Raw genomic sequence first — 24,659 nt, forward strand, 5'->3', positions numbered from 1 at the left:
CAAAAAAAAATGGGGAGGTGCTGAATTCAATCCCTGGTCTGAGGTCGGAGTGGAAACCATCTTCATCAGTATCTGGTAACCCCTGCTGCAAAATTTCTGGATGTTGGATAAGGATTGGAACAGGTTTCAATGTGATCCCTCCCATAGTTGAATAACCTCAGACACAAAAAATTCCAGGAGGGGAAATAGATCCCATACCCCAGTAAAAGAAGACAATTATGGGGGGGAGGGTGTGGGAGAAGGGGGAACCCATATCATTATCCAAAATGATAGAGAGCTCTGCTGGTGAATGGAGCTGAGCTACACAGCCCAGGAAGGTTACGGGTTCAACCGCAGTCTATGTTGAGTTAGCAGGCCTCAGTCGGTATGGCAGGTGGGACACCATTGGAACGAACCCTCCTGGGGTAAGGAGGGGAAAAATCATCACTGGAAAGTGCAGGTGAGTGGCCATCAGGTAAGGACAGGATTGGGTTCCCCCGAGCCATATGGTTCAGTCTCTCACATCAAGTGGGCAACGTACCTGAGGATGGATGGTACCTGTGGAACCATGTCCCAGTCAGGAGTCAGCACCTTTGCGAGAGGTGAAGGGGAAGAAATTAGAGGCGGGGGCGGAAGATATAAATAAATATAAAGGTAAAACAGGTGCACTGTGAGTAACTAATGACCTCTACAGCTTTCAAACTGCCAACACTTTTCATTTGGTTGCTTAACCATCAGCAGAAGTGATTTACAGAAGTGCTGTATGTAAAGTAGATAAGTCACCCAGTCCGGATAGGATGCATCCCAGGTTGCTGAGGGAAGTAAGGGTGGAAATTGTAGAGGTGCTGGCCATAATCTTCCAAACATCCTTAGGTGTGGGGGTGGTGCCAGAGGAGTGGAGAATTGCAAATTTTACACCCTTGTTCTAAAAGGGTGTAAGGATAAACCCAGCAACCAAGGGCTAGTCAGTTTAACCTCGGTGGTGGGGAAACTTTTAGAACCGATAATCCGGGACAAAATTAACAGTCACTAGGGTAAGTGTGGATTGATTAGGGAAAGCCAGCACGGATTTGTTAAAGGCAAATTGTGTTTAACTAACATAATAGAGTTTTTTGATGAGTAACAGAGAAGGTCGATGAGGGCAATGCGGTTGATGTATATATGGACTTTCAAAAGATGTTTAAAAAAGTGCCGCATAATAGGCTTGTCATCAAGATTGAAGCCCATGGAATAAAGGGGGCAATAGCAGCACAGATACAGAATTGGCTAAGTAACAGGAAACAGAGAGTAATGGTGAACGTTGTTTTTCAAACCAGAGGGAGATGAACAGTGGTGTTCCCCAGGGGTCGGTACTAGGACCACTGCTTTTTTTGATAAATATTAATGACTTGGGTGTACAGGACACAATTTCCAAATTTGCAGATGATACAAAACTTGGAAGTGTAGTAAACAGTGAGAAGGATAGTGATAGACTTCCAGAGGATATAGGCAGGCTGGTGAAATGGGCAGACACATGGCAGATGAAATTTAAAATAGAAAAATGTGGAGTGATAGATCTTGGTAGGAAGAATGAGGAGAGGCAATATAAACTAGAGGGCACAATTCTAAAAGGGGTACAGGAACAGAGAGATCTGAGGGTATATGTGCACAAATCATTGAAAGTGGCCGTTGAGAAAACGGTTAAAAATGCTTACAGGATCCTGGGCTTTATAAATAGAGGCATGGAGTACAAAAGCAAGGAAGTCATGATGAACGTTTATAAAACACTGGTTCGACCACAACTGGAGTATTGTGTCCAGTTCTGGGCACCGCACTTTAGGAAAGATGTGAAGGCCTTAGAGAGGGTGCAGTAAAGGTTTAATAGAACGATTCCAGGGATGAGGTACTTTAGTTACATGGATGAAGCTGGGGTTGTTCTCCTTGGAACAAAGAAGGTTGAGAGGAGATTTGATAGAGGTATTTAAAATCATGAAGGGTCTACACAGAATAGATGGAGAGAAACTTTTCCCATTGGCGGAAGGGTCAAGAACCAGAGAACATAGATTTAAGGTCATTGGCAAAAGAACCAAAGGTGACATGAGGAAAAGCTTTGTTACGCAGCATGCGGTTAGGATCTGGAATGCACTGCCCAAGGGGGTGGTGGAGGCAGAGTCAATCATGGCCTTCAAAAGGGAACTGGATAAGTACTTGTAAAGAAAAGAATTGAAGGACTGCGGGGATTGGGCAGGGAGTGGGAGTAACTGGATTGCTCTTGCATAGAGCTGGCGTGGACTCGATGGGCTGAATGGCCTCCTTCCGTGCAGTCACCTTTCTATGATTCTATGATTCTGCTTTTGATACTTGTTTTTGCTGAAAATTCACCACCAGAATTGTAGCAATGTGCACAACCTTTGAATACGGCTTTATTCACAATATTACTTCTTTTAAAAGTAAGTCAATGTCACCTGAAGCACGAGGCCTGTATGACCCAATTTGAGATTAAACACCTGATCCCTGGAAAGTGCCCCACCAGCACTACGGCCAGCGAACGCACACCGAAGCATTTGTTTCATGAGTTTTTACAAGTACAGGTGTTTTTGGCTTGTTTGAAAGCCATGTGCTGAACTCTCCATACGAATGTTTAGTGTGAACTCTTTGTGTTCAACTTCACTGCCTTCGCCTGGCGTTAGCGGAGGCGGTAACGGGCTCACATTGGGGTCGGTAACCTTATCGCCCATTATTTTTTTTTTATTCGTTCATGGGATGTGGGCATTGCTGGCGAGGCCGGCATTTATTGCCCATCCCTAATTGCCCTCGAGAAGGTGGTGGTGAGCCGCCTTCTTGAACCACTGCAGTCCGTGTGGTGAAGGTTCTCCCACAGTGTTGTTAGGAAGGGAGTTCCAGGATTTTGACCCAGCGACGATGAAGGAACGGCGATATATTTCCAAGTCGGGATGGTGTGTGACTTGGAGGGGAACGTGCAGGTGGTGTTGTTCCCATGTGCCTGCTGCCCTTGTCCTTCTAGGTGGTAAAGGTCGCGGATTTGGGAGGTGCTGTTGAAGAAGCCTTGGCAAGTTGCTGCAGTGCATCCTATGGATGGTACACACTGCAGCCACAGTGCACCGGTGGTGAAGGGAGCGAATGTTTAGGGTGGTGGATGGGGTGCCAATCAAGCGGGCTGCTTTGTCCTGGATGGTGTCGAGCTTCTTGAGTGTTGTTGAAGCTGCACTCCTCCAGGCAAGTGGAGAGTATTCCATCACACTCCTAACTTGTGCCTTGTCGATGGTGGAAAGGCTTTGGGGAGTCAGGAGGTGAGTCACTCGCCGCAGAATACCCAGCCTCTGACCTGCGATGTGCCGGCTCCATTTTGAAAGGGGCCTACCGTCGGGTGTCTAAAGCACTCGGCCGTTTCAGGCAATAGGCCCCTTTCAATATGAAAATCAGGGCCTAATGGCGTGAAGAGGACCCTGATTGCCATTTTAGGTCAGAACTGGTCAGAGCCCGCGCCACAGACGATGGGACCGAAGAGGCCCGCCAATGGTAAGTGTTGAATTATTTTCGTGGACTCTGGAGGAGCAGGAGTTTCCCTCCTGAGCCCACCAAAATAATCTGGGCCCCTGCCACCCTGACCTCCCTCGATCGCGATGCCACCCCGGCAGCTTACCTTGCTGGCGGCCGTCCCGTCCCAATTTTAAGGCCTCATTCGGGCCGCCTGTTTGGCACCGCGCAGCTCACCTGCCAGATTTAAATGAGGCCGGGCCCTGAAAATCATGGAGGCCTCTTCGCCGTCTGAATTGGCGGCTGACCAGCGGCAGTCAAGCAAAAGCCAAAATAGACTCCTTTGCTTGTACCAGCAGCAGAAAATGCCAAAACTGAACAGCTGATCAAAGAACTTGGATTCATATAGTGCCCTTCACGACCTCAGGACATCCCAAAGTGCTTCACAGCCAATAGGGTGCTCCTAATGACGTCACTCAATAGCTTCCAGTGGCCACGTTGGATTACAAACATTTGAATGTAGCTTTCAGATTTACCCAATCTCATCCCCAGCACGGTATGGTGAGTTGCTGAGATCAGCAACAAAAATTGAACAACTCTGAAGCTGGTAGAATACTAAATATATTATGTTTAGTACATCAGACTGCTGACAGGCCCAGGCAAATTACTGTCTCCCTGGGTCAGCCGTTTCTTTAGACGGGCTTCAGTCAACACAGTGACACTGAAACAAACACCGCAGGAATAAAATGTGCCAGGTGTCAGGAGTAGCGTTATGCTTTAAAAACTAATGTAAACACTTGAAATGTAGCAAACATTTTAAACACTGATCCACCTCTTTTCTTTTGCCCTTTGTTCTCTCTCTCGGTCCTTTCTCAAATTTTAATTTAATACGTAATGTATAAAACATTTTAAAGGAGTAGTTTAAAAACGAATTTACACATTAATATTACAAGAATAATGAGATTATTGTAAAGCTTTCTCTCCTATTTTAGCACAGGGTTTAACCCATTTATGGTGTTAAAATTGCGGAGAGAGGTATATCATAAGACCGTTAAGCGTTTGTCCACTAGAATCATCAACAACCATTTCTAGCCGATGTTATCGCATTTCAGATGTCAGATCCCTCCCCCCCAGCAGAATGATAAAGGGGAACCAGTGGATGTAGTTTATTTGGATTTTGAAAAGGCATTTGATAAGTTACCACACAAAGGGTTGTTACACAAAATAAGGACTCATGGGGTTGGGGGCAATATATTAGCATGGATAGAGGATTGATTAACAGAGAGTAGGAATAAACGGGTCATTCTCAGGTTGGCAGGCTGTAACTAGTGGGGTGCTGCAAGGATCAGTGCTTGGGCCTCAGCCATTTTCAATTCATATGACTTAGATGAAGGGACCGAGTGTAATGTATCCAAGTTTGCTGACGGTACAAAGGTAGGCAGGAATGTAAGCTGTGAGGAGGACACAAAGAGGCTGCAAAGGGATATAGACAGATTAAGTGAGTGGGCAAGAAGGTGGCAGATGGAGTATAATGTGGGGAAATGTGAGGTTATTCACTGTGGTAGGAAGAATAAAAAAACAGAATATTTTTTAAATGGTGAGATACTAGTAAATATTGGTGTTCAGAGACATTTGGGTGTCCTTGTACACACAACACAGAAAGTTAACATTCAGGTACAGCAAGCAATTAGGAAGGCAAATGGTATGTTGGCCTTTATTGCAAGCGGGTTGGTGTACAAGAGTAAGGAAGTCTTGCTACAATTGTACAGGGCTTTGGTGAGACCACACCTGGAATACTGTGTACAGTTTTGGTCTCCTTACCTAAGGAAGGATATACTTGCCTTAGAGGCGGAGCAATGAAGGTTCACTAGATTGATTCCTGGGATGAGAGGGTTGTTCCAGGAGGAGAGATTGAGTAGAATGGGCCTATTCTCTCTGGAGTTTACAAGAATGAGAGGTGATCTCATTGAAACATATAAGATTCTGAGAGGGCTTGACAGGGTAGATGCTGAGTGGCTGTTTCCCTTGACTCGTGAGTCTAGAACTAGGGGGCATAGTCTCAGGATAAGGGGTCGGCCATTTAGGACTGAGAAGAGGAGAAATTTCTTCACTCAGAGGGTTGTGAATCTTTGGAATTCTCTACCCCAGATGGCTGTGGATGCTCAGTCATTGAATATATTCAAGGCTGAGATCGATAGATTTTTGGACTATAAGGGAATCAAGAGATATGGGGATTGGACAGGAAAGTGGAGTCAAGGGGCCTACTCCTGCTCCTATTTCTTATGTTCTTATGTTTAGCTCTCAAAAAGATATTTAACCTGAATGCTGTGAGGAAATGAGGTTGGTTTTGACTAATATAAATTGTCGGGTGAGTGTAGCTTTACCCTGCCTCTAACACTGTTGACACTGACTTTCCCAAAGTAGAATATATTGGCGACATTTAAAATGATTCCATGCAAGTTCTGTATTTTACCTTGGAAATAATTCTGATTTCATTCTAATCATTTGAAGAAGCTAATTGAACTTTAGTAGTCGCAAACAATTTTTTCCCCTGATGGGGAAGGTTTCCAATGCTTGTCGATTCTCGTTTTCTTAAACACATTTCATTGCAGTTGGCTTCAAAGATATTTAAGTTGAAGCTTCTCAGTGTTCAGTCATTGATTGTACCGTGCGGCACTGTACTGAACCTCACAGGAGGACAGCTTCAGTTGCCAGTCTGCGGTGAGTTGCTGGTACTTATTTTTCTCCTCATTCCTTTTTCTCACTGGGATAAAGCCCCATAGTCGTAACCACCGCTCCCCCCCACCCCGTCCTTGCTCTGCTACTACCCTGCCACTTCTGAATGCAGGGAATTTGTGTTTGGGTGTGGGTTCACAGGCACAGAGTGCCCTCTGTTACCTCACGCCTTCTGTTCATTCTTCATATGTGAGTTTAGAATCATAGAAACATAGAAAGGCAACAGCACGGAAGGAGGCCATTCGGCCCATCGAGTCCGTGCCAGCTCTATGCAAGAGCAATCCACCAAGTCCCACTCCACCGCCCTGCAAATCTTTTCCTTTCAAGTCGTTATCCAGTTCCCCTTTGAAGGCCATGATTGAATCTGCTCCACCACCCCCTCAGGCAGTGCATTCCAGATCCTACTCACTCGCTATATAAAAAAGTTTTTCCTCATGTCACCTTTGGTTCTTTTGCCAATTACCTTAAATCTATGTCCTCTGGTTCTTGAACCTTCCACCAATGGGAACAGTTTCTCTCTATCTACTCTGTCTAGACCCATCATGATTTTGAATATCTCTATCAAATCTCCTCTCAATCGTCTCTGTTCCAAGGAGAACAACCCCAGCTTCTCCAGTCTATCCACTTAACTGAAGTCAGTCATCCCTGGAATCATTCTAGGAAATCTCTTCTGCACCCTCTCTAAGGCCTTTACATCTTTCCTAAAGTGTGGTGCCCAGAACTGGACACAATACTCCAGTTGTGGCCGAACCAGTGTTTTATAAAGGTTCATCATGACTTCCATACTTTTGAACTCTATGCCTCTATTTATAAAGCTCAGGTCCCGTATGCTTTTTTAACCACTTTCTCAACCTGCCCTGCCACCTTCAACGATTTGTGCACATAAACCCCCAGATCTCTCTGTTTCTGCACCCCTTTTAGAGTTGTGCCCTCTAGTTTATATTGCCTCTCCTCATTCTTCCTACCAAAATGTATCACTTCGCATTTTTCTACTTTAAATTTCATCTGCCACGTGTCCACCCATTCCACCAGACTGTCTATATCCTCTTGAAATCTATCACTAACCTCCTCACTGTTTACCACCCTTCCAAGTTTTGTGTCATCTCCAAATTTCGAAATTGTGCCCTGTACACCCAAGTCCAAGTCATTAATATATATCAAGAAAAGCAGTGGTCCCAGCACTGACCCCTGGGGAACACCACTGTACACCTCCCTCCAGTCCAAAAAACAGCCGTTCACCACTACTCTCTGTTTCCTGTCCCTTAGCCAATTCTGTATCCATGTTGCTACTGCCCCTTTTATTCCGTGGGCCGCAATCTTGATAATAAGCCTACCATGCGGCAGTTTATCAAATGCCTTTTGAAAGTTCATATACACCACATCAACTCATTGCCCTCAATTTCCCTCTCTGTTACCTCATCAAAAAAACTTTTATCAGGATAGTTAAACACAGTTTGCCTTTAAATCCCTACTGGCTTTCCCTAATCAATCTGCCCTTATCCAAGTGACTATTAATTCTGAACCGGATTATCATTTCTAAAAGTTTCCCCACTACTGAGGTTAAACTGATTGGCCTGTAGTTGCTGGGTTGATCCTTCCGCCCTTTTTTGAACAAGGGTGTAACATTTGCAATTCTCCAGTCCTCTGGAATAACCCCCGTATCTAGGGATGTTTGGAAGATTATGGCCAGTACCTCCGCAATTTCCACCCTTACTTCCCTCAGCAACCCAGGATGCATCCCATCCGGACCGGGTGACTTATCTACTTTAAGTACAGCCAGCCTTTCAAGTACCTCTTGTTTATCAATTTTTAGTCCATCCAGTTTCTTAACTATATCTTCCTTTACTGAGAATGTGGCAGCATTTTCTTCCTTGGTAAAGACAGATGCAAAGTACTCATTCAATACCTCAGCCATCTCCTCTGGCGCCATGTGTAGATCTCCTTTATGGTCCCTAATCAGCCCCACCCCTCCTCTTACTGTTTACATGCCTGTAGAAGACTTTTGGATTCCCTTTTATGTTGGACGTCTACCTGACATCTGTCACATGCCCCTTTTTTCTGCTTCATCTTTCTCACTATCTTTTTCGTCATCCAGGGAGCTCTGGCTTTAGTTGCCTTACCGTTCTGCCTCGTGGGAATGTCCCTAGACTGTACCTGAACCATCTCCTCCTTAAAGTCCGCCCACTATTCAATTACAGTTTTACCTGCCAATTGGATTCCAATTTACTCAGGCCAGATCTGTTCTCATCCCATTGAAATTGGCCCTCCTCCATTTGAGTATTTTTACTTTAGAGTGATCTGTGTCCTTTTCCATTGCGATTCTAAACCTTATGATACTATGATCGCTGTTCCCCAAATGCTCCCCCACTGACACTTGCTCCACTTGGCCCGCCTTATTCCCTAGAACCAAGTCCAGCAATGCCTCCTTCCTCGTTGGGCCGGAAACGTACTGGTTAAGAAAGTTATCCTGAACACATTTCAAAAATTCCTCCCCCTCTGTGCCCCTTATATTATTATTGTTATCCTAGTCTATATTAGGATAGTTGAAGTTCCCAGTTATCACTACTCTATAACTTTTGCACCTCTCTGTAATTTCCCTGCAAATTTGCTCCTCTATATCCTTCCCACTAGTTGGTGGCCTACAGAATACACCCAGTGATGTAATGGCACCTCTTTTATTTCTTAACTCTAACCAAATAGATTCTGTCCTTGACTCCTCAAGGACATCCTCTCTCTCCTGCACTGCAATATTCTCCTTAATCAATACTGCCACTCCCCCCTCCTTTTTTTCCTTCCCTATCTTTCCTGAACACCTTGTATCCAGGAATATTTAGTACCCAATCCTGCCCTTTTTTGAGCCAGGTCTCCGTTATCGCCACAATATCATATTCCCATGTGGCTATTTGTGCCTGCAGCTCACCAACCTTGTTTAACACGCTTCGTGTGTTTACACACATGAACTGCAAACCAGCCTTAGACTTTCTTGTACTCTCTCTTAGTCTGATCCCAGCTAATACTGTACCATTATTTGCTTCAGTGCTATTTTTTTCCTCTGATCCTTTGTGCCCCTTGTTTCTCCTTTCCAATGCTACATCCTGGTGCCCATCCCCCTGCCAAATTTAAACCCCCCCTCCCCCCCACGAACCTCCCCGCGAGGACATTGGTCCCAGCTCCGTTGAGGCGCAACCTGTCCGGCCTGTACAGGTCCCACCTTCCCCAGAACTGGTCCCAATGCCTCAGGAATCTAAAGCCCTCCCTCCTGCACCATCTCTCCAGCCACGCATTCATCTGCTCTATCCTCCTATTTCTATACTCACTAGCGCGTGGCACCGGGAGTAATCCGGAGATTACTACCTTTGAGGTCCTGCTTTTTAATCTCTTTCCTAATTCCTTCAAATCTGCCTGCAGGACCTCATCTCTCTTTCTACCTATGTCGTTGGTACCAAAATGGACCACGACCTTTGCCTGTTCACCGCCGCTCCCCCCCTGCCCCCCTCCCAGAATGTTCTGCAGACGCTCAGTGGCATCTTTGACCCTGGCACCAGGAAGGCAACATACCATCCCTGCGGTCGCAGAAATGCCTGTCTGTTGCCCTAATTATAGAATCGCCTATCATATTGCTCTCCTGACCTTTCTCCTCCCCTCCTGTACAGCTGAGCCATCCATGGTGCTGTGGACTTGGCTCTGGCTGCACTCTGCAGAGGAATCCTCTCCATCACCAGTATTTAGAACTGAATACTGGTTAGAGAGTGAGATGCACTCAAGGGACTCCTGCACTACCTGCCTGGTCCTCCTGGTCTGTTTGGCGGTCACCCAGTCCCTCTCTGCCTGCATTCTCTTGAGCTGTGGGGTGACCACCTCCTGAAACGTGCTATTCACAAAACTCTCAGCCTCGCGGATGCGCTGCAGTGACACCAGCTGTTGGTCAAGCTCCGAAATCCGGAGCTCGAGCTCCTCCAGCTGACGAGACTTCCTGCACCTGTGGCCGTCCACGACACGGGAAGCGTCCTGGAGTTCCCACGCGGCACAGGCCCTGCATTCGATGGGTGTGAGCTGCCCTGCCATGCCTCGATTTATTAGATTGTTTACTAAACTTAACAAAAATGAATTAAGCCTTAAAAAAACAATCAACAGAATAAGAAGCACTCACCAGCTACCAGCCTATCAGCTCCTTCCCCTGTTTATTTAGTTTTATTAGCCTAGTTAATTAAGTTATTAAATTTAATAAACTAACAACAATTTATAATCGGCAGCAGCCGTTTCAACCAACGGGAGATCCCAGCCAAACACTTCCACATCCCCTCGAGCCCATTTTCCAGCAGGAGCCAGTGGACAATAATTCTTTCCCTGGCCCCAATCCACTGAGTCTAATTATAGCACCAGTATTACGGCCCTGGGTGAGACCGGTGACAGTTAACAGCCGACCACACTCACTGTCAGCGCTCACACATTAATAACGGCTGCTTGGGGTGAGGTGTCTTTGGCGAGCAGCACCAATGGAACAGCACCCTGCCACAGAGTCAGCACCTTCAGGGGAGGAGGACTGGGGAGAAAACTGGCCAGAAGAAAAGACCACTGCCCAGGACCTCAAAACTGCGGCACTCCTCGGTCCCCTCAGTCCCTCGGTGAGCGGCTCCTCCTCCAATATTCAGGGTTTCAAAACACAAGCTTGGTGACACCAATCATTACTTCACCATTTACCTAATGCTCTCCTTTACTTTTCAGATGATTTCTGCACTATGGGCCTTGGCTTTTTACACTGGGTATCTCAATTAATGGAATAAATCATGTGCTTCCACTTTACTGACCAACTATCCATTTGCTGCTTGAGTTTAAATGCTCACACATACCTTCACTCAATCAACAAGCTGTACTCCAACACGCTTGTACTCTAACATGACGTGTCAGGTGACCTGTGATGTGTATTAGGAACACCCTATGAAGTACTTTTAAGGTGTAGTCATTGTCGTAATGTAGGAAAACACAGCTGCCATTTTGCGCACTGCATGGTCCCACAGACAGCAATGAGATAATGACCAGATAATCTGTTTGTTAGTAATGTTGGTTGAGGACACGAGGAGAGCTCCCCGGCTCTTCTTCAAGTAGTGCCATGGGATTCTTTACATCCACCTGAGAAGGCAGGCGAGGCCTCAGTTTAATGCCTCATCAAAAGACGGCACCTCCAAAAGTGCAGCACTCCCTCAGCATCCCAATGAAGTGTCAGCCTAGGTTATGTGCTCAAGTATCTAGAGTGAGGCTTGAACCCTCCTGAAGTAGAGGTGAGAGTACTACCACTGAGCCATGGCTGACACACAAGAAAGAGAGGCTACCTTTCAGATGGGGTCCTTCATCAGAACTGGCAATGTCAGGCTGGGGAAGCACCTTTCCAGGAGTGACAAAGACAAATCCAGACCTGCCCAATAAAGTAATTAGGGGAAGGGAGGGGAGAGTGGCAGATGGAGATCAGAATTCAAATCTACTGAGAACATTGTTTTGTAGAAGTAGTTTGAATATTTGAAATGTTGATCTCCCTCTCCTCCCCCTTTTTATATTCTTGAGTGTGTGCTATATGAGGGGACTCCGCAACCTAACCATGGCTACATACGAACATATATTTTAGATTTGAGGTTAGGATCAGATCAGCCATGATCTTATTGAATGGCGGAGCAGGCTCGAGGGGCCGATTGGCCTACTCCTGCTCCTATTTCTTATGTTCTTATGTTCTTATATGAATTAAGAGCAGGAGTAGGCCATTCGGCCCCTCGAGCCTGCTCTGCCATTTGATAAGATCATGGCTGATCTGATTGTGACCTCAACCCTACTTTCCCGTCTACCTACAATAACCTTTGACTCCCTTGTTAATCAGGAATCTATCTAACTCAGCCTTAAAAATATTCAATGACCCTGCCTCCACCGCTCCCTGGGGAAGGGAGTTCCACAGACTCACAACTCTCTGAGAGAAATAATTTCACCTCATCTCCGTCTTAAATGGGAGACCAATTTCCTCAAAGAACTCGAATAAATTAGTCAAACACGATTTCCCTTTCACACAGCCCTAGTGCTGATGAAGCTCCCCCCACCCGCCCCCCCCGCCTCCCCCAGAATGTCAGAATATCCTAGCCGCATTTCCAGCATTTTCTCTTTTTGCTTCAACGTTCACGCGATTCGTCTTTCTCTCAGGCGTTGATTGTACTGTGGCTGAAACGCACGGCTGACTGACTCTTTTCTTAGTGAAGTTCTGGGTATTGCGACAAAGATATGTGACAAGGGTGGGGCCAGTAATGGGAATGTTATACTTTAATGTTCTAATCCCTGTACAGTATTCACTGAAATGTTTTATGTTAAAAAAAAATCAACTTTCTGCTTCATATTTTGTGCCAAAATTCCACTGACGTCTTTAAATGGTTAACTTACTAAAGTAGAACATAAACTTTATTAAACAGAACTATTCGACCAGCAGATTAGTAAAGAATAAGTGAAATATAAACTAGTAGAAGTTTGCAGGACAACTTGAATTTGGTTCTTTGAATTCTTTGCATTTGGATCTGTCACTATGGTTTTATGTTTGCCTATTTCTGATTTGTAATAATGATATTTAAAATGTGCATGAAGCCATCGTCTGACAGCAAACACTCGTCTTGAAATCTCCTCAGGACAGTCAGTCATCCAAGGAATATTATAGCACCAAGCCATGAATGTTAAACCTTGTGGAGATAATTAAGCCCTCAGTATGTCCTCTGATGCTCGCTCGCTGCCCTGTGTGTGCATCCTATTGATGAGGTGAAGATTGCTGGGTAAACCTTGTTAGAAGGCATGTGAATGCTCTTCTGATAGTTCAGTTGGCAAATGGAATATCAGGTGTGGAAGTGAGCCATGCAGACCAAAAGGGTCTACTTTGTATTGAGCAAGCTGATGTCAGTTGGTGTTCTGGCTATAATTGACCTCAGTACCGCTAGTCTAGAGATAGGAAGAAGAAACAACCATCGCTCCCACTCTTGATCGCTGTAGAGATCAGGTGGGGACAGCACAGGATTGGACTTGTTTTTGAGGCTTCTCATAGCCAAATAGTCTCCCCACTCACAAATGACCACAAGTAGATATGTGCCTAGCATCATTTGTGAGAGAAATAAGAGGGATACCAGCACTCATGGAACCATGTCCCAGCATGATATCAGCCCTGGAAGGTGGGGGTGGGGGGGGGGGGAGGAGGTGGGAATTAGAAAGGAAAAAGAATGAGATGAGTCATTTAGAAGAAAGAAAATTCAAATAAAGTCTTTTGCTTGTTTTCTCAGTGTTTTTTCCACCTTTGTGAATGATGATAAATGATTACACAAAGGACTGAATCGCTTAAGGTAAAAATATGAAACTAAATATATGGTTGTTTTTCTTCTTGGTTGCAGGATGTGCAGGGATTTGGGATAATCTTACCTGCTGGATGCCGGCCAAGATTGGAGAAACAGTCAACGTGCCATGTCCCAGAGTATTCAGGCACTTCACCGATAAACCAGGTCTTTATTACTTTTGGACCGTTTGATGAAGGAAGTGGACTGGTTATAAGTGGCATTGTAAGCTGCCAGATAGGCAAAAAATGGCACAGATCCTGGTGAATGGGAAAGATACAAAGATCAACAAAGGGTCACAAAACATATAGTAAGAGCTGCAAAAAGAGAGTATGAAAAGAAACTTGCAAGGGATATCAAAACCAATACGAAGAACTTTTATAGTTACTTTAGGAAAAAGAGGGTGGTCAGGAGCAGTGTTGGCCCCTTAAAAAGTGAAAGTGGGGATATTGTCATTGACAATGGGGAAATGGCGGACATGTTGAACAATTACTTTGCGTCAGTATTTACAGTAGAAAATGAGGATAGCATGCCGGAAATCCCAAGAAAACTAATATTGAATCGGGGGCAGGGACTCAAAAAAATTAACATAAGTAAAGCAACAGTAATGAAGAAGATAATAGCACTAAAGAGTGACAAATCCCCAGGACCAGATGGTTTCCATCCCAGGGTTTTAAAGGAAGTAGATGAGCACATTGCAGATGTCCTAACTATAACCTTTCAAAGTTCTCTAGATTCAGGAACTGTCCCTCTAGATTGGAAAATTGGACATGTCACTCCGCTTTTTAAGAAAGGAGAGAGAGGGAAACCAGGGAATTATAGACCAGTTAGCCTAACATCTGTTGTGGGGAAAATGCTGGAGTCTATAATTAAGGATAGGGTGACTGAACACCTCGAGAATTTTCAGTTAATCAGAGAGTGCCAGCATGGATTTGTGAAAGGTAGGTCGTGCCTGACAAACCTGATTGAATTTTTTGAAGAGGTGACTAAAGTAGTGGACAGGGGAATGTCAATGGATGTTATTTATATGGACTTCCAGAAGGCATTTGACAAGGTCCCACATAAGAGATTGTTAGCTAAGATAGAAGCCCATGGAATCGAGGGAAAAGTACAGACTTGGTTAGGAAGTTGGCTGAGCAAAAGGCGACAGAGAGTAGGGATAATGGGTAAGTACTCACATTGGCAGGATGTGACTAGTGGAGTCCCGCAGGGATCTGTCTTGGGGCCTCAATTATTCACAACATTTATTAATGACTTAGATGAAGACATAGAAAGTCTCATATCTAAGTTTGCCGATGACACAAAGATTGGTGGCATTGTAAGCAGTGTAGATGAAAACATAAAATTACAAAGGGATATTGATAGATTAGGTGAATGGGCAAAACTGTGGCAAATGGAATTCAATGTAGACAAATGTGAGGTCATCCGCTTTGGATCAAAAAAGAATCGAACAGGGTACTTTCTAAATGGTAAAAAGTTAAAAACAGTGGATGTCCAAAGGGACTTAGGGGTTCAGGTACATAGATCATTGAAGTGTCATGAACAGGTGCAGAAAATAATCAATACGGCTAATGGAATGCTGGCCTTTATATCGAGAGGACTAGAGTACAAGGGGCAGAAGTTATGCTGCAGCTATACAAAACCCTGATTAGACCGCACCTGGAGTACTGTGAGCAGTTCTGGGCACCGCACCTTCGGAAGGACATATTGGCCTTGGAGGGAGTGCAGCATAGGTTTACTAGAATGATACCAGGACTTCAAGGGTTAAGTTACGAGGAGAGATTACACAAATTGGGGTTGTATTCTCTGGAGTTTAGAAGGTTAAGGGGTGATCTGATCAAAGTTTATAAGATATTAAGGGGAACAGATAGGGTGGATAGAGAGAAACTATTTCTGCTGGTTGGGGATTCTAGGAGTAGGGGGCACAGTCTAAAAATTAGAGCCAGACCTTTCAGGAGCGAGATTAGAAAACATTTCTACACACAAAGGGTGGTAGAAGTTTGGAACTCTCTTCCGCAAAAGGCTATTGTTGCTAGTATTAAGGGATATGGGCCAAAGGCAGGTATATGGAGTTAGATCACAGATCAGCCATGATCTTATCAAATGGCGGAGCAGGCACGAGGGACTGAATGGCCTACTCCTGTTCCTATGTTCCTATACTTAAGAAGCCCTTTGGGGGAAGACTTGTTCTGGGCTCTACGCGGCATGTCATTGTAAATGTTTTCATGAAGATTTGATAAAAATAATACACCAAGGAAATCTTCATGAAGACATTTAAGATGTCACTACATAGCAACTAAAGCTAATTTCCCTTCTCCCCCTCACCCCCCCCCCCCCCCCCAGATCCCAAAAAATGTCTTGAGTAAGTTGTTTGGAACAAGCCCTCTTTAGGCCTTCCATTACAGTAGTAGTCCTTTACCACATGTGAAAGGAAGGCCTGCAAATACAGACTTTGCAAAGGGATCTCTTCCACTTAGCCAGAGTTAATCTGCAAAGATGATCATTGTGTTTTAATAATTTTACTTCTCAGAGAAAGCATTTATTAAAATGACAGTGTCCTGCAGAGTGCAGGATAATTAAAAAATTATCAGCCCACTGGCCCAGTAGCCCTGATTAAAGGAATGAATTTGCAGTGCTGGATTGCTTAGCTATAGCGTGCACAGACTGGTCCATCTTTGCGTAACAAAGCTGTAGTCTTGCCGTATGTTCCTATAGCAGCATCACGCTCGCTGAGGAGTATGAGTAAGACATCTCCTCCAATAGCATGGAGCTAATTTTCCCTCACCCAGTAGGGGAAGTGGAAGAGAGTGATAGTGGGATTTAGGACCACATTGTGGAGACATTGTGAAAAATAACCCTGGAGCAATCAGAATATGACAGAGGAGCAAAGAAAGAAACAGAAATTATAAATTGAGGCAAAGATACAAGGCAGAAGTGAAGAAGAACGATCCCCAGAGACAATCAAAACTAAAAGAGCAAATAATAATGTGAATACACACTAAACACAGAACAAAGAGAAGGTTGAAGAGCAAGTGAGAGGAATAAACAATTAGCAAACAAATAAATCAAATGTGACTGAGGGATTTAAAGATGAAAACTGTAAAGCAAGTAAGAGAAAAATAGGAGGTTAAAGGTAATTAAATTGTAAAGAGTAACATGGCACAGAGGGGCACAGTTTGATTCCTGAGCTTTGACTCTCATTATCATATCACCACCTGGTGTGTAAGATATTCCTTTTGCTGGGATGGGAAGGTTGGTGAAGCTGGCTGGGCAGATTTGTGAACCAACCCTTTTCAGTGCCACTGATTGGCAGATTCAGAGATCAGATTGAAACTGTTTGTCTGAGATGACCAATGCGTTTAGTCAGATACATGCGGTAAACCAGCAAAGGAGAGAGGTAGAGACGTCTCCGAGTGGTGCTTTTTAACAAAAACTGGAAATGCTGGAAGTACACAGCAGGTCTGTCAGCATCTGGATGACGAAAAGATAGGTTAATGTTTCAAGGTTACACATACTGTGAGGCACTGCCCAGCAGTCTCTTTGAATGAACCATCCATTTTAATCAATGATATCTCTTGTTCTGTCTAAAGATTCTGTTCTATGATACAATAGAAAACACTCCATTTTCTATAGAGCCGCTCCTGCCAGACCAATCATTCAGGTTTTATGTTGTGTGAATAGAAGTTGGAATTTAGGTCCTTCGAGAATAGTTTTAAACCCTTCCTGTCTGCTACTTGAGGCAAATTCATCAGCTGGGACATTTCAAGCTGTTTCCAACTTCTAAACATTTATTGTATTATCATGTGCAATGCTTCCAGGCAATTGTATGTTTACAGTTGGGGTTGTATGTACAATGGGATCATTTCACATTAGTCTGTTTGCAAACTTAACATTTTATTGCTAAAATATGTTGCATTTTAGATTACACTGTCTCTGAAATTGTGTGGGGCAAAGATCATGGTCAGTTTAAAACCAGGCCGGATTGATTGGATTAAAGTCTCTACTTGTGAAGATCCTATCTGAAATGAATTTGGACCACATCAAACCAAATTCCAGAGAGCGAGCATCCAGAACATAGAAACATTCATAGTTCAGCAATAATTGGCAATCTAATTCAAGGCTGATTCAGGAGTGGGAAATACAAATGTCACATTTATTCATTAGGGGTGTTTTCTTCTATGGTTGGGCAAGGTCTTTGTGAAAAAAGTACTTGCTAACTCTCTTATTTGAGAGGGAGCAGAAGCTGTGCATCATTTAGTTCTAATGGAGTCATATATAAATAGCTTAATGTGATTCACTGCAGTTTACATACAGTAAATGTTAGGAATGACCGGAGGGGAATTGACTCCTGTATCGAAAGCATCTAAACTTGAGAATATTTGTTGCTGATGCCAAAGGGTAAATATTGTGGGGTGAGGCTCCCAGAGTAAAGCCTCACTTGACGGAAGCACGTGTTAGGGAATCGGATTTCGGAGTCGGTGTGTCCATTCGTTGGGAGTTTGCAAATACCTTTTCATGAAGACCTTGCCCAACCATTTAAATGTTTAAACGATCCAAAATAAAATCAGAAGAGATAATTTTAGATGTATTCACTATACTTCAAGTGGTGTTTTGTCGAAATTGAAATAGGCCGTCAACATGATCAGGGATAAATCTATTAATCTTCTCTTAAAGGGAATGTCAGCAAGAACTGCACGGCTAAAGGCTGGACAGACACCTTTCCAGCATATGGGAATGCCTGTGGATATTACAACAGTGAAGTTGCTGAAAAGGTAAGCAGACAAGAAACGTATGATGCTTTTTGCCCCTTTGGTTGGACAAGATCCACCCACACCCTGTTCCACACTAAGCCCTGCTTATCCATCACCCCACATCCTCACTGAACAACACTGTTCTGTGTCTTTCATTGGATCGAATTTAAAATCTTTGCCCTTGTTCACAAATCCTTCCACGGCCTCTCACCTCTATCCACCCTACCTGCATCATCTGGTCCTCTGCCTCTGGCCTTCTAGGTGAATCTCTCCCCTACGCCAAGGGGACCTGTCTGGGGAAGTTTCTGGGCTAACCTGAAAATTCCGCCCAATATCCCTTCAGCGGGCATCAGCCGAAAAGATGCCAGCTGAGAGCTGATGTGAGGTCGACTAAAACACCAGGAAAGGCCCTAAAACTCTACCAGCCGAAGATGATCAATTCCAGAGGAGAGTGACTGCCTTTAGACAATGTCCCCATAGTTCTCTGAGCAGCTGAAGACTTCAACAGGCAAATTTTCAGTGGGCCTTTCCCAGGCTTCCTATCCTCCGTCGGAGCAGTATGGACCAGACGGGATCTGGGCTTTCTCACTTGGGTGTACTTACGGGTGCACTTCTGCTGACCGAACTGGCCGAACAGAATTTCAACCCCAAAGATAGTTGATCAGTCATAAAGAGCAGCGACAAACCACTTGTATGTTACAGGCTTCTCATTGTGTTATTAGCCTCCCATTGACAACCTAATACCAAATATAGTTTATTTTTAAATTGAAATTGTGGAAATACAGTCCCAAAGCCTATTATTGTCTCGGCAGTGTCCGAAACATCAGTCTGTTAAAGATCCTCTTGGAAAGAAAAATTTTCAATAAGTTGCGGTGTAAAAAGCCATATCTGCAACTGCATGCAATTCTGGAGCTGTACTGAATTAAGCTGAATGGAAAGATTGTTAATAGATTTTGACTTATTAACTGCATTAATAGAAATAATTTGCATCATGTAAGGCTGTGTGATGCAGCTTTTTTTAGGAAAGTGAAGCAGAAATGCTGCTTCCAGTCTATTTATTTCACAGTATGGTTTAGATATCACAGTAGGACTACAGCGTTAGTTATAATGTGATTTTTTTTGTCATGGCGTATGTTTATAACTGGGTGGATTGTTATGCCATTTAAGGGCATTATGAGTCAGCATGTGGACTTCCCTTGTGTGGGGGCCACCATCACCATCAAGACTAAGGAAGAGGCCCACCACCACCTTCTCAGGGCAACTCAGGATTGACGATTAAAGGATCCGCTGCTGGCTGCATCTCTGGAGCTTGTACCCGGGCAGCCTGGTGTTGCCTCCCATGTGCACTTGTGTGGTGCTCTGAGAGGGAAGGTGGAAGGCCTGGCATGTGCTGCTGTCCTGAGAAATGGCAGCCTCATGCAGATCACCTCCAGCCGTCCTCAGATAGAGCAGGAGGTAAGAGAGGAGGGGGAGTTGCGTTCTTGATTAGGGAGAACATCACGGCAGTAGTGAGAGGGGATATATCCGAGGGTTCGCCCACTGAGTCTATATGGGTAGAACTGAAAAATAAGAAGGGAGAGATCACTTTGATAGGATTGTACTACAGACCCCCAAATAGTCAACGGGAAATTGAGGAGCAAATATGTAAGGAGATTACAGACAGCTGCAAGAAAAATAGGGTGGTAATAGTAGGGGACTTTAACTTTCCCAACATTGACTGGGACAGCCATAGCATTAGGGGCTTGGATGGGGAGAAATTTGTTGAGTGTATTCAGGAGGAATTTCTCATTCAGTATGTGGATGGCCCGACTAGAGAGGGGGCAAAACTTGACCTCCTCTTGGGAAATAAGGAAGGGCAGGTGACAGAAGTGTTAGTGAGGGATCACTTTGGGACCAGTGATCATAATTCCATTAGTTTTAAGATAGCTATGGAGAAGGATAGGTCTGGCCCAAAAGTTAAAATTCTAAATTGGGGAAAGGCCAATTTTGATGGTATTAGACAGGAACTTTCAGAAGTTGATTGGGAGAGTCTGTTGGCAGGCAAAGGGACGTCTGGTAAGTGGGAGGCTTTCAAAAGTGTGTTAACCAGGGTTCAGGGTAAGCACATTCCTTATAAAGTGAAGGGCAAGGCTGGTAGAAGTAGGGAACCTTGGATGACTCGGGAGATTGAGGCACTAGTCAAAAAGAAGAAGGAGGCATATGACATGCATAGGCAGCTGGGATCAAGTGGATCCCTTGAAGAGTATAGAGATTGCCGGAGTAGAGTTAAGAGAGAAATCAGGAGGGCAAAAAGGGGATATGAGATTGCTTTGGCAGATCAGGCAAAGGAGAATCCAAAGAGCTTCTACAAATACATAAAGGGCAAAAGGGTAACTAGGGAGAGAGTAGGGCCTCTTAAGGATCAACAAGGTCATCTATGTGCGGAACCACAAGAGATGGGTGAGATCCTGAATGAATATTTCACATCGGTATTTACGGTTGAGAAAGGCATGGATGTTAGGGAACTTGGGGAAATAAATAGTGATGTCTTGAGGAGTGTACATATTACAGAGAGGGAGGTGCTGGAAGTCTTAACGCGCATCAAGGTAGATAAATCTCCGGGACCTGATGAAATGTATTCCAGGACGTTATGGGAGGTTAGGGAGGAAATTGCGGGTCCCCTAGCAGAGATATTTGAATCATCCACCGCTACAGGTGAGGTGCCTGAAGATTGGAGGGTAGCAAATGTTGTGCCTTTGTTTAAGAAGGGCGGCAGGGAAAAGCCTGGGAACTACAGACCAGTGAGCCTGACATCTGTAGTGGGTAAGTTGTTAGAGGGTATTCTGAGGGACAGGATCTACAGGCATTTGGAGAGGCAGGGACTAATTAGGAACAGTCAGCATGGTTTTGTGAGAGGAAAATCATGTCTCACGAATTTGATTGAGTTTTTTGAAGGGGTAACCAAGAAGATAGATGAGGGCTGTGCAGTAGACGTGGTCTACATGGACTTCAGCAAAGCATTTGACAAGGTACCGCATGGTAGGTTGTTACATAAGGTTAAATCTCATGGGATCCAAGGTGAGGTAGCCAATTGGATACAAAATTGGCTTGACGACAGAAGACAGAGGGTGGTTGTCGAGGGTTGTTTTTCAAACTGGATGCCTGTGTCCAGCGGTGTGCCTCAGGGATCGGTGCTGGGTCCGCTGTTATTTGTTATTTATATTAATGATTTGGATGAGAATTTAGGAGGCATGGTTAGTAAGTTTGCAGATGACACCAAGATTGATGGCATTGTGGACAGTGAAGAAGGTTATCTAGGATTGCAACGGGATCTTGATAAATTGGGCCAGTGGGCCGATGAATGGCAGATGGAGTTTAATTTAGATAAATGTGAGGTGATGCATTTTGGTAGATCGAATCGGGCCAGGACCTACTCCGTTAATGGTAGGGCGTTGGGGAGAGTTATAGAACAAAGAGATCTAGGAGAACAGGTTCATAGCTCCTTGAAAGTGGAGTCACAGGTGGATAGGGTGGTGAAGGCGGCATTCAGCATGCTTGGTTTCATTGGTCAGAACATTGAATACAGGAGTTGGGATGTCTTGTTGAAGTTGTACAGGGCATTGGTGAGGCCACACTTGGAGTACTGTGTACAGTTCTGGTCACCCTATTATAGAAAGGATATTATTAAACTAGAAAGAATGCAGAAAAGATTTACTAGGATGCTACCGGGACTTGATGGTTTGACTTACAGGGAGAGGTTAGACAGACTGGGACTTTTTTCCCTGGAGATTAGGAGGTTAAGTGGTGATCTTATAGAAGTCTATAAAATAATGAGGGGCATAGATAAGGTCGATAGTCAAAATCTTTTCCCAAAGGTAGGGGAGTCTATAACGAGGGGGCATAGATTTAAGGTGAGAGGGGAGAGATACAAAAGGGTCCAGAGGGGCAATTTTTTCACTCAAAGGGTGGTGAGTGTCTGGAACGAGCTGCCAGAGGCAGTAGTAGAGGCGGGTACAATTTTGTCTTTTAAAAAGCATTTGGACAGTTACATGGGTAAGATGGGTATAGAGGGATATGGGCCAAGTGCAGGCAATTGGGACTAGCTTAGTGGTATAAACTGGGCGACATGGACATGTTGGGCCGAAGGGCCTGTTTCCATGTTGTAACTTCTATGATTCTATGATTCTATGATTGCACCTAGTCCGTCTCCACCCCTGCCTCAGCCCATCTGCCGATGAAACCCTCGTCCACGCTTTTGTTACCTCCAGACTCGACTATTCCAGTGCTCTCCTGGATGGCCTCCCAGCTTCCACCCTCCGTAAACTTCGGCTGTACCTTAACAAAGCCAGCAATCCAATAACATTGGGCAAGTCTGTCATGCTGTTGTTTCTAGTCAGTGGGGAAGGAAATGAAAGTGTTGATCCTGCTGAGAAAAATCAGTCAGCTTTTTGATGTATCTTTGTACAGCAAATTGGCTGATATTGCTGATTTACCATGCTCTATCCAGGAAGGGGCTGATAGCATACAAATTGAGAGCCATAGTTTCCTTGATCTGATTGGATATGTTACCGGCAGTCCTGTCCCTAATTGTGAAGTTGTCTGCAGGATTTCTTGAAGCAGACTGAACAGCTCTCTAATTGCCTTTCTGCTAAGCCTCAGCTTCTGGAGGCAGAACTCTTCAATCGTTGCCAAACAGCTGGGCCTGTAGATGTGATGGATGCTTTTGTGGTGCCATCTAAAATTCCTGCCAGTTTTTCTCTGCTTCTACTCAATCCTCCTCCACAAAATCAAGCAGTAAGCCGCACTGAAAGCAAACTCCATTGTAATCAACTTTCCATCTGTGTGAAACTGCTGGTTTCTCACATACCAGAGCCTACTTCAGTTGTCATTTTGTATGGGCAGAATCAGCAACAATCTAGGAGTTAATAAGCATAACAAGACAGGTGTATAGTACAGGTCCTATACCTGGCTCCAGTGTCATTGGAGGAGCAACACTCACATTGGGACTGCACTTTGTTACAGTCTGTGGGGAGCTTTTCCTTTCATCAGGAGAGGACTGCAATCAGAATGACAAATCGTGAACATGACTTTGTAGTAACTGTAAATGCAGAAACCTTGCATGTGCGCAGCTCAGTGCAATACTGAGAGAGGGTTGCACTGTCGGAGGTGCAGGCTTTCAGACAAAACGCTAAACCAAGGCCCCGTCTGCCCTCTCGGGTGGATGTAAAAGATCCCATGACCCAATTTGAAGAAGAGCAGGGGAGTCCTCCTCGGTCAATGGCCAATATTTATCCCTCAACCAATATCACTTAAAAAAAACAGATTATCTGGCCATTATCACATTGCTGTTTGTGGGAACTTGCTGTGCACAAGTTGGCTGCTGTGTTTCTTACATTACGACAGTGATTACACTTCAAAAGTACTTCATTGGCTGTGAAGCACTTTAGGACGTCCTGAGGGGCCCTTTCTCCCAGTGATCAGCCTCTGATTTGCTTTAGTCTGGTGGGTAAGTCGCAGCCACTTCCCCAATCAGGCCAAAAATGACAGTCGGGTCCCAATGACGTCACCGATTTAATGAAGCCCCTGGCGGCTGCAATTTAAATTGCAGTTGGTGGGAACGGTGTGGGAGGCCAGTGAGTAAGTCTCCCGCCCCGATTTTAACCGCCCCCTGCCCGGCTTCTGCTGGAGAGTTAAAACTCCCCCCCCCCCCCACCCCCGCCAATGCCTTTTACCAATGGAAGTCTTCAGCTTCCTGCTGTTAAAATATATTCAGCAAATCAGTTCCATTATGAAATTTTGTTCCAGTTGACATAACATTATCTCCAAAGCTGCCAAGTTTAAAAATGTAATTGCAATCATGAATATGCTGAATTTTAATCTGTAATGCTCTTTTATGGTGCAATTTACATTTTAATTATATATGTATCTCCAACATGACTTTCTTGTGCTTTCTTTTACCAATTATTTTGCTCCACGTTTGATTAAGCATGTGCCTGAAGATTCTGTTTAGATAACTTATAGAGATATAAGTGAAACCAAGGTTGTTAGCATTGTTTTTTCCAGTTCTCTGTCTCTCTCTCCCCCCGGGCACTGACTAGAGCTGGAATACTGTTCCACAGGGCATGCCTGTGTTCAGTAAGCTCACTCAAGTGGCCATTCTTCATGAGTGAGCCTGAGAAAATGAACGTCGGCACAGGCTATTTGATTGCAGAGGACATCACAGAGAAGCCTGAACCCGTTCTCACCCGACAGCCACAAACATAAGGGTAGATCATGACTTTGTGCGATAGTGTAAAATGGGTGATCTGGAATCCACAGCCCAGTTTATATCTGTCCCAAATTTTATTTCCATTGACGATCATGGAAATAAAAATTCAGGAGAGATGTAAAACGGGCA

At 44.5% G+C, this 24,659-nt stretch overlaps 1 protein-coding gene across 1 annotated transcript in view; it reads left to right on the top strand.

Moving 5' to 3' along the window:
• Positions 1-24,659, top strand: part of vipr2 (vasoactive intestinal peptide receptor 2) — a 179,102-nt gene that overhangs the window by 19,007 nt on the left and 135,436 nt on the right. Inside the window, exons 3-4 of the mRNA XM_068007939.1 lie at positions 13,593-13,700; positions 18,207-18,304. Coding sequence (XP_067864040.1) covers positions 13,593-13,700; positions 18,207-18,304 — 206 coding nt within the window. The remainder of the gene's footprint in view (positions 1-13,592; positions 13,701-18,206; positions 18,305-24,659) is intronic.

Source organism: Heptranchias perlo, chromosome 2, assembly GCF_035084215.1.
Source record: "Heptranchias perlo isolate sHepPer1 chromosome 2, sHepPer1.hap1, whole genome shotgun sequence".
Lineage (NCBI taxonomy): Eukaryota > Metazoa > Chordata > Chondrichthyes > Hexanchiformes > Hexanchidae > Heptranchias > Heptranchias perlo.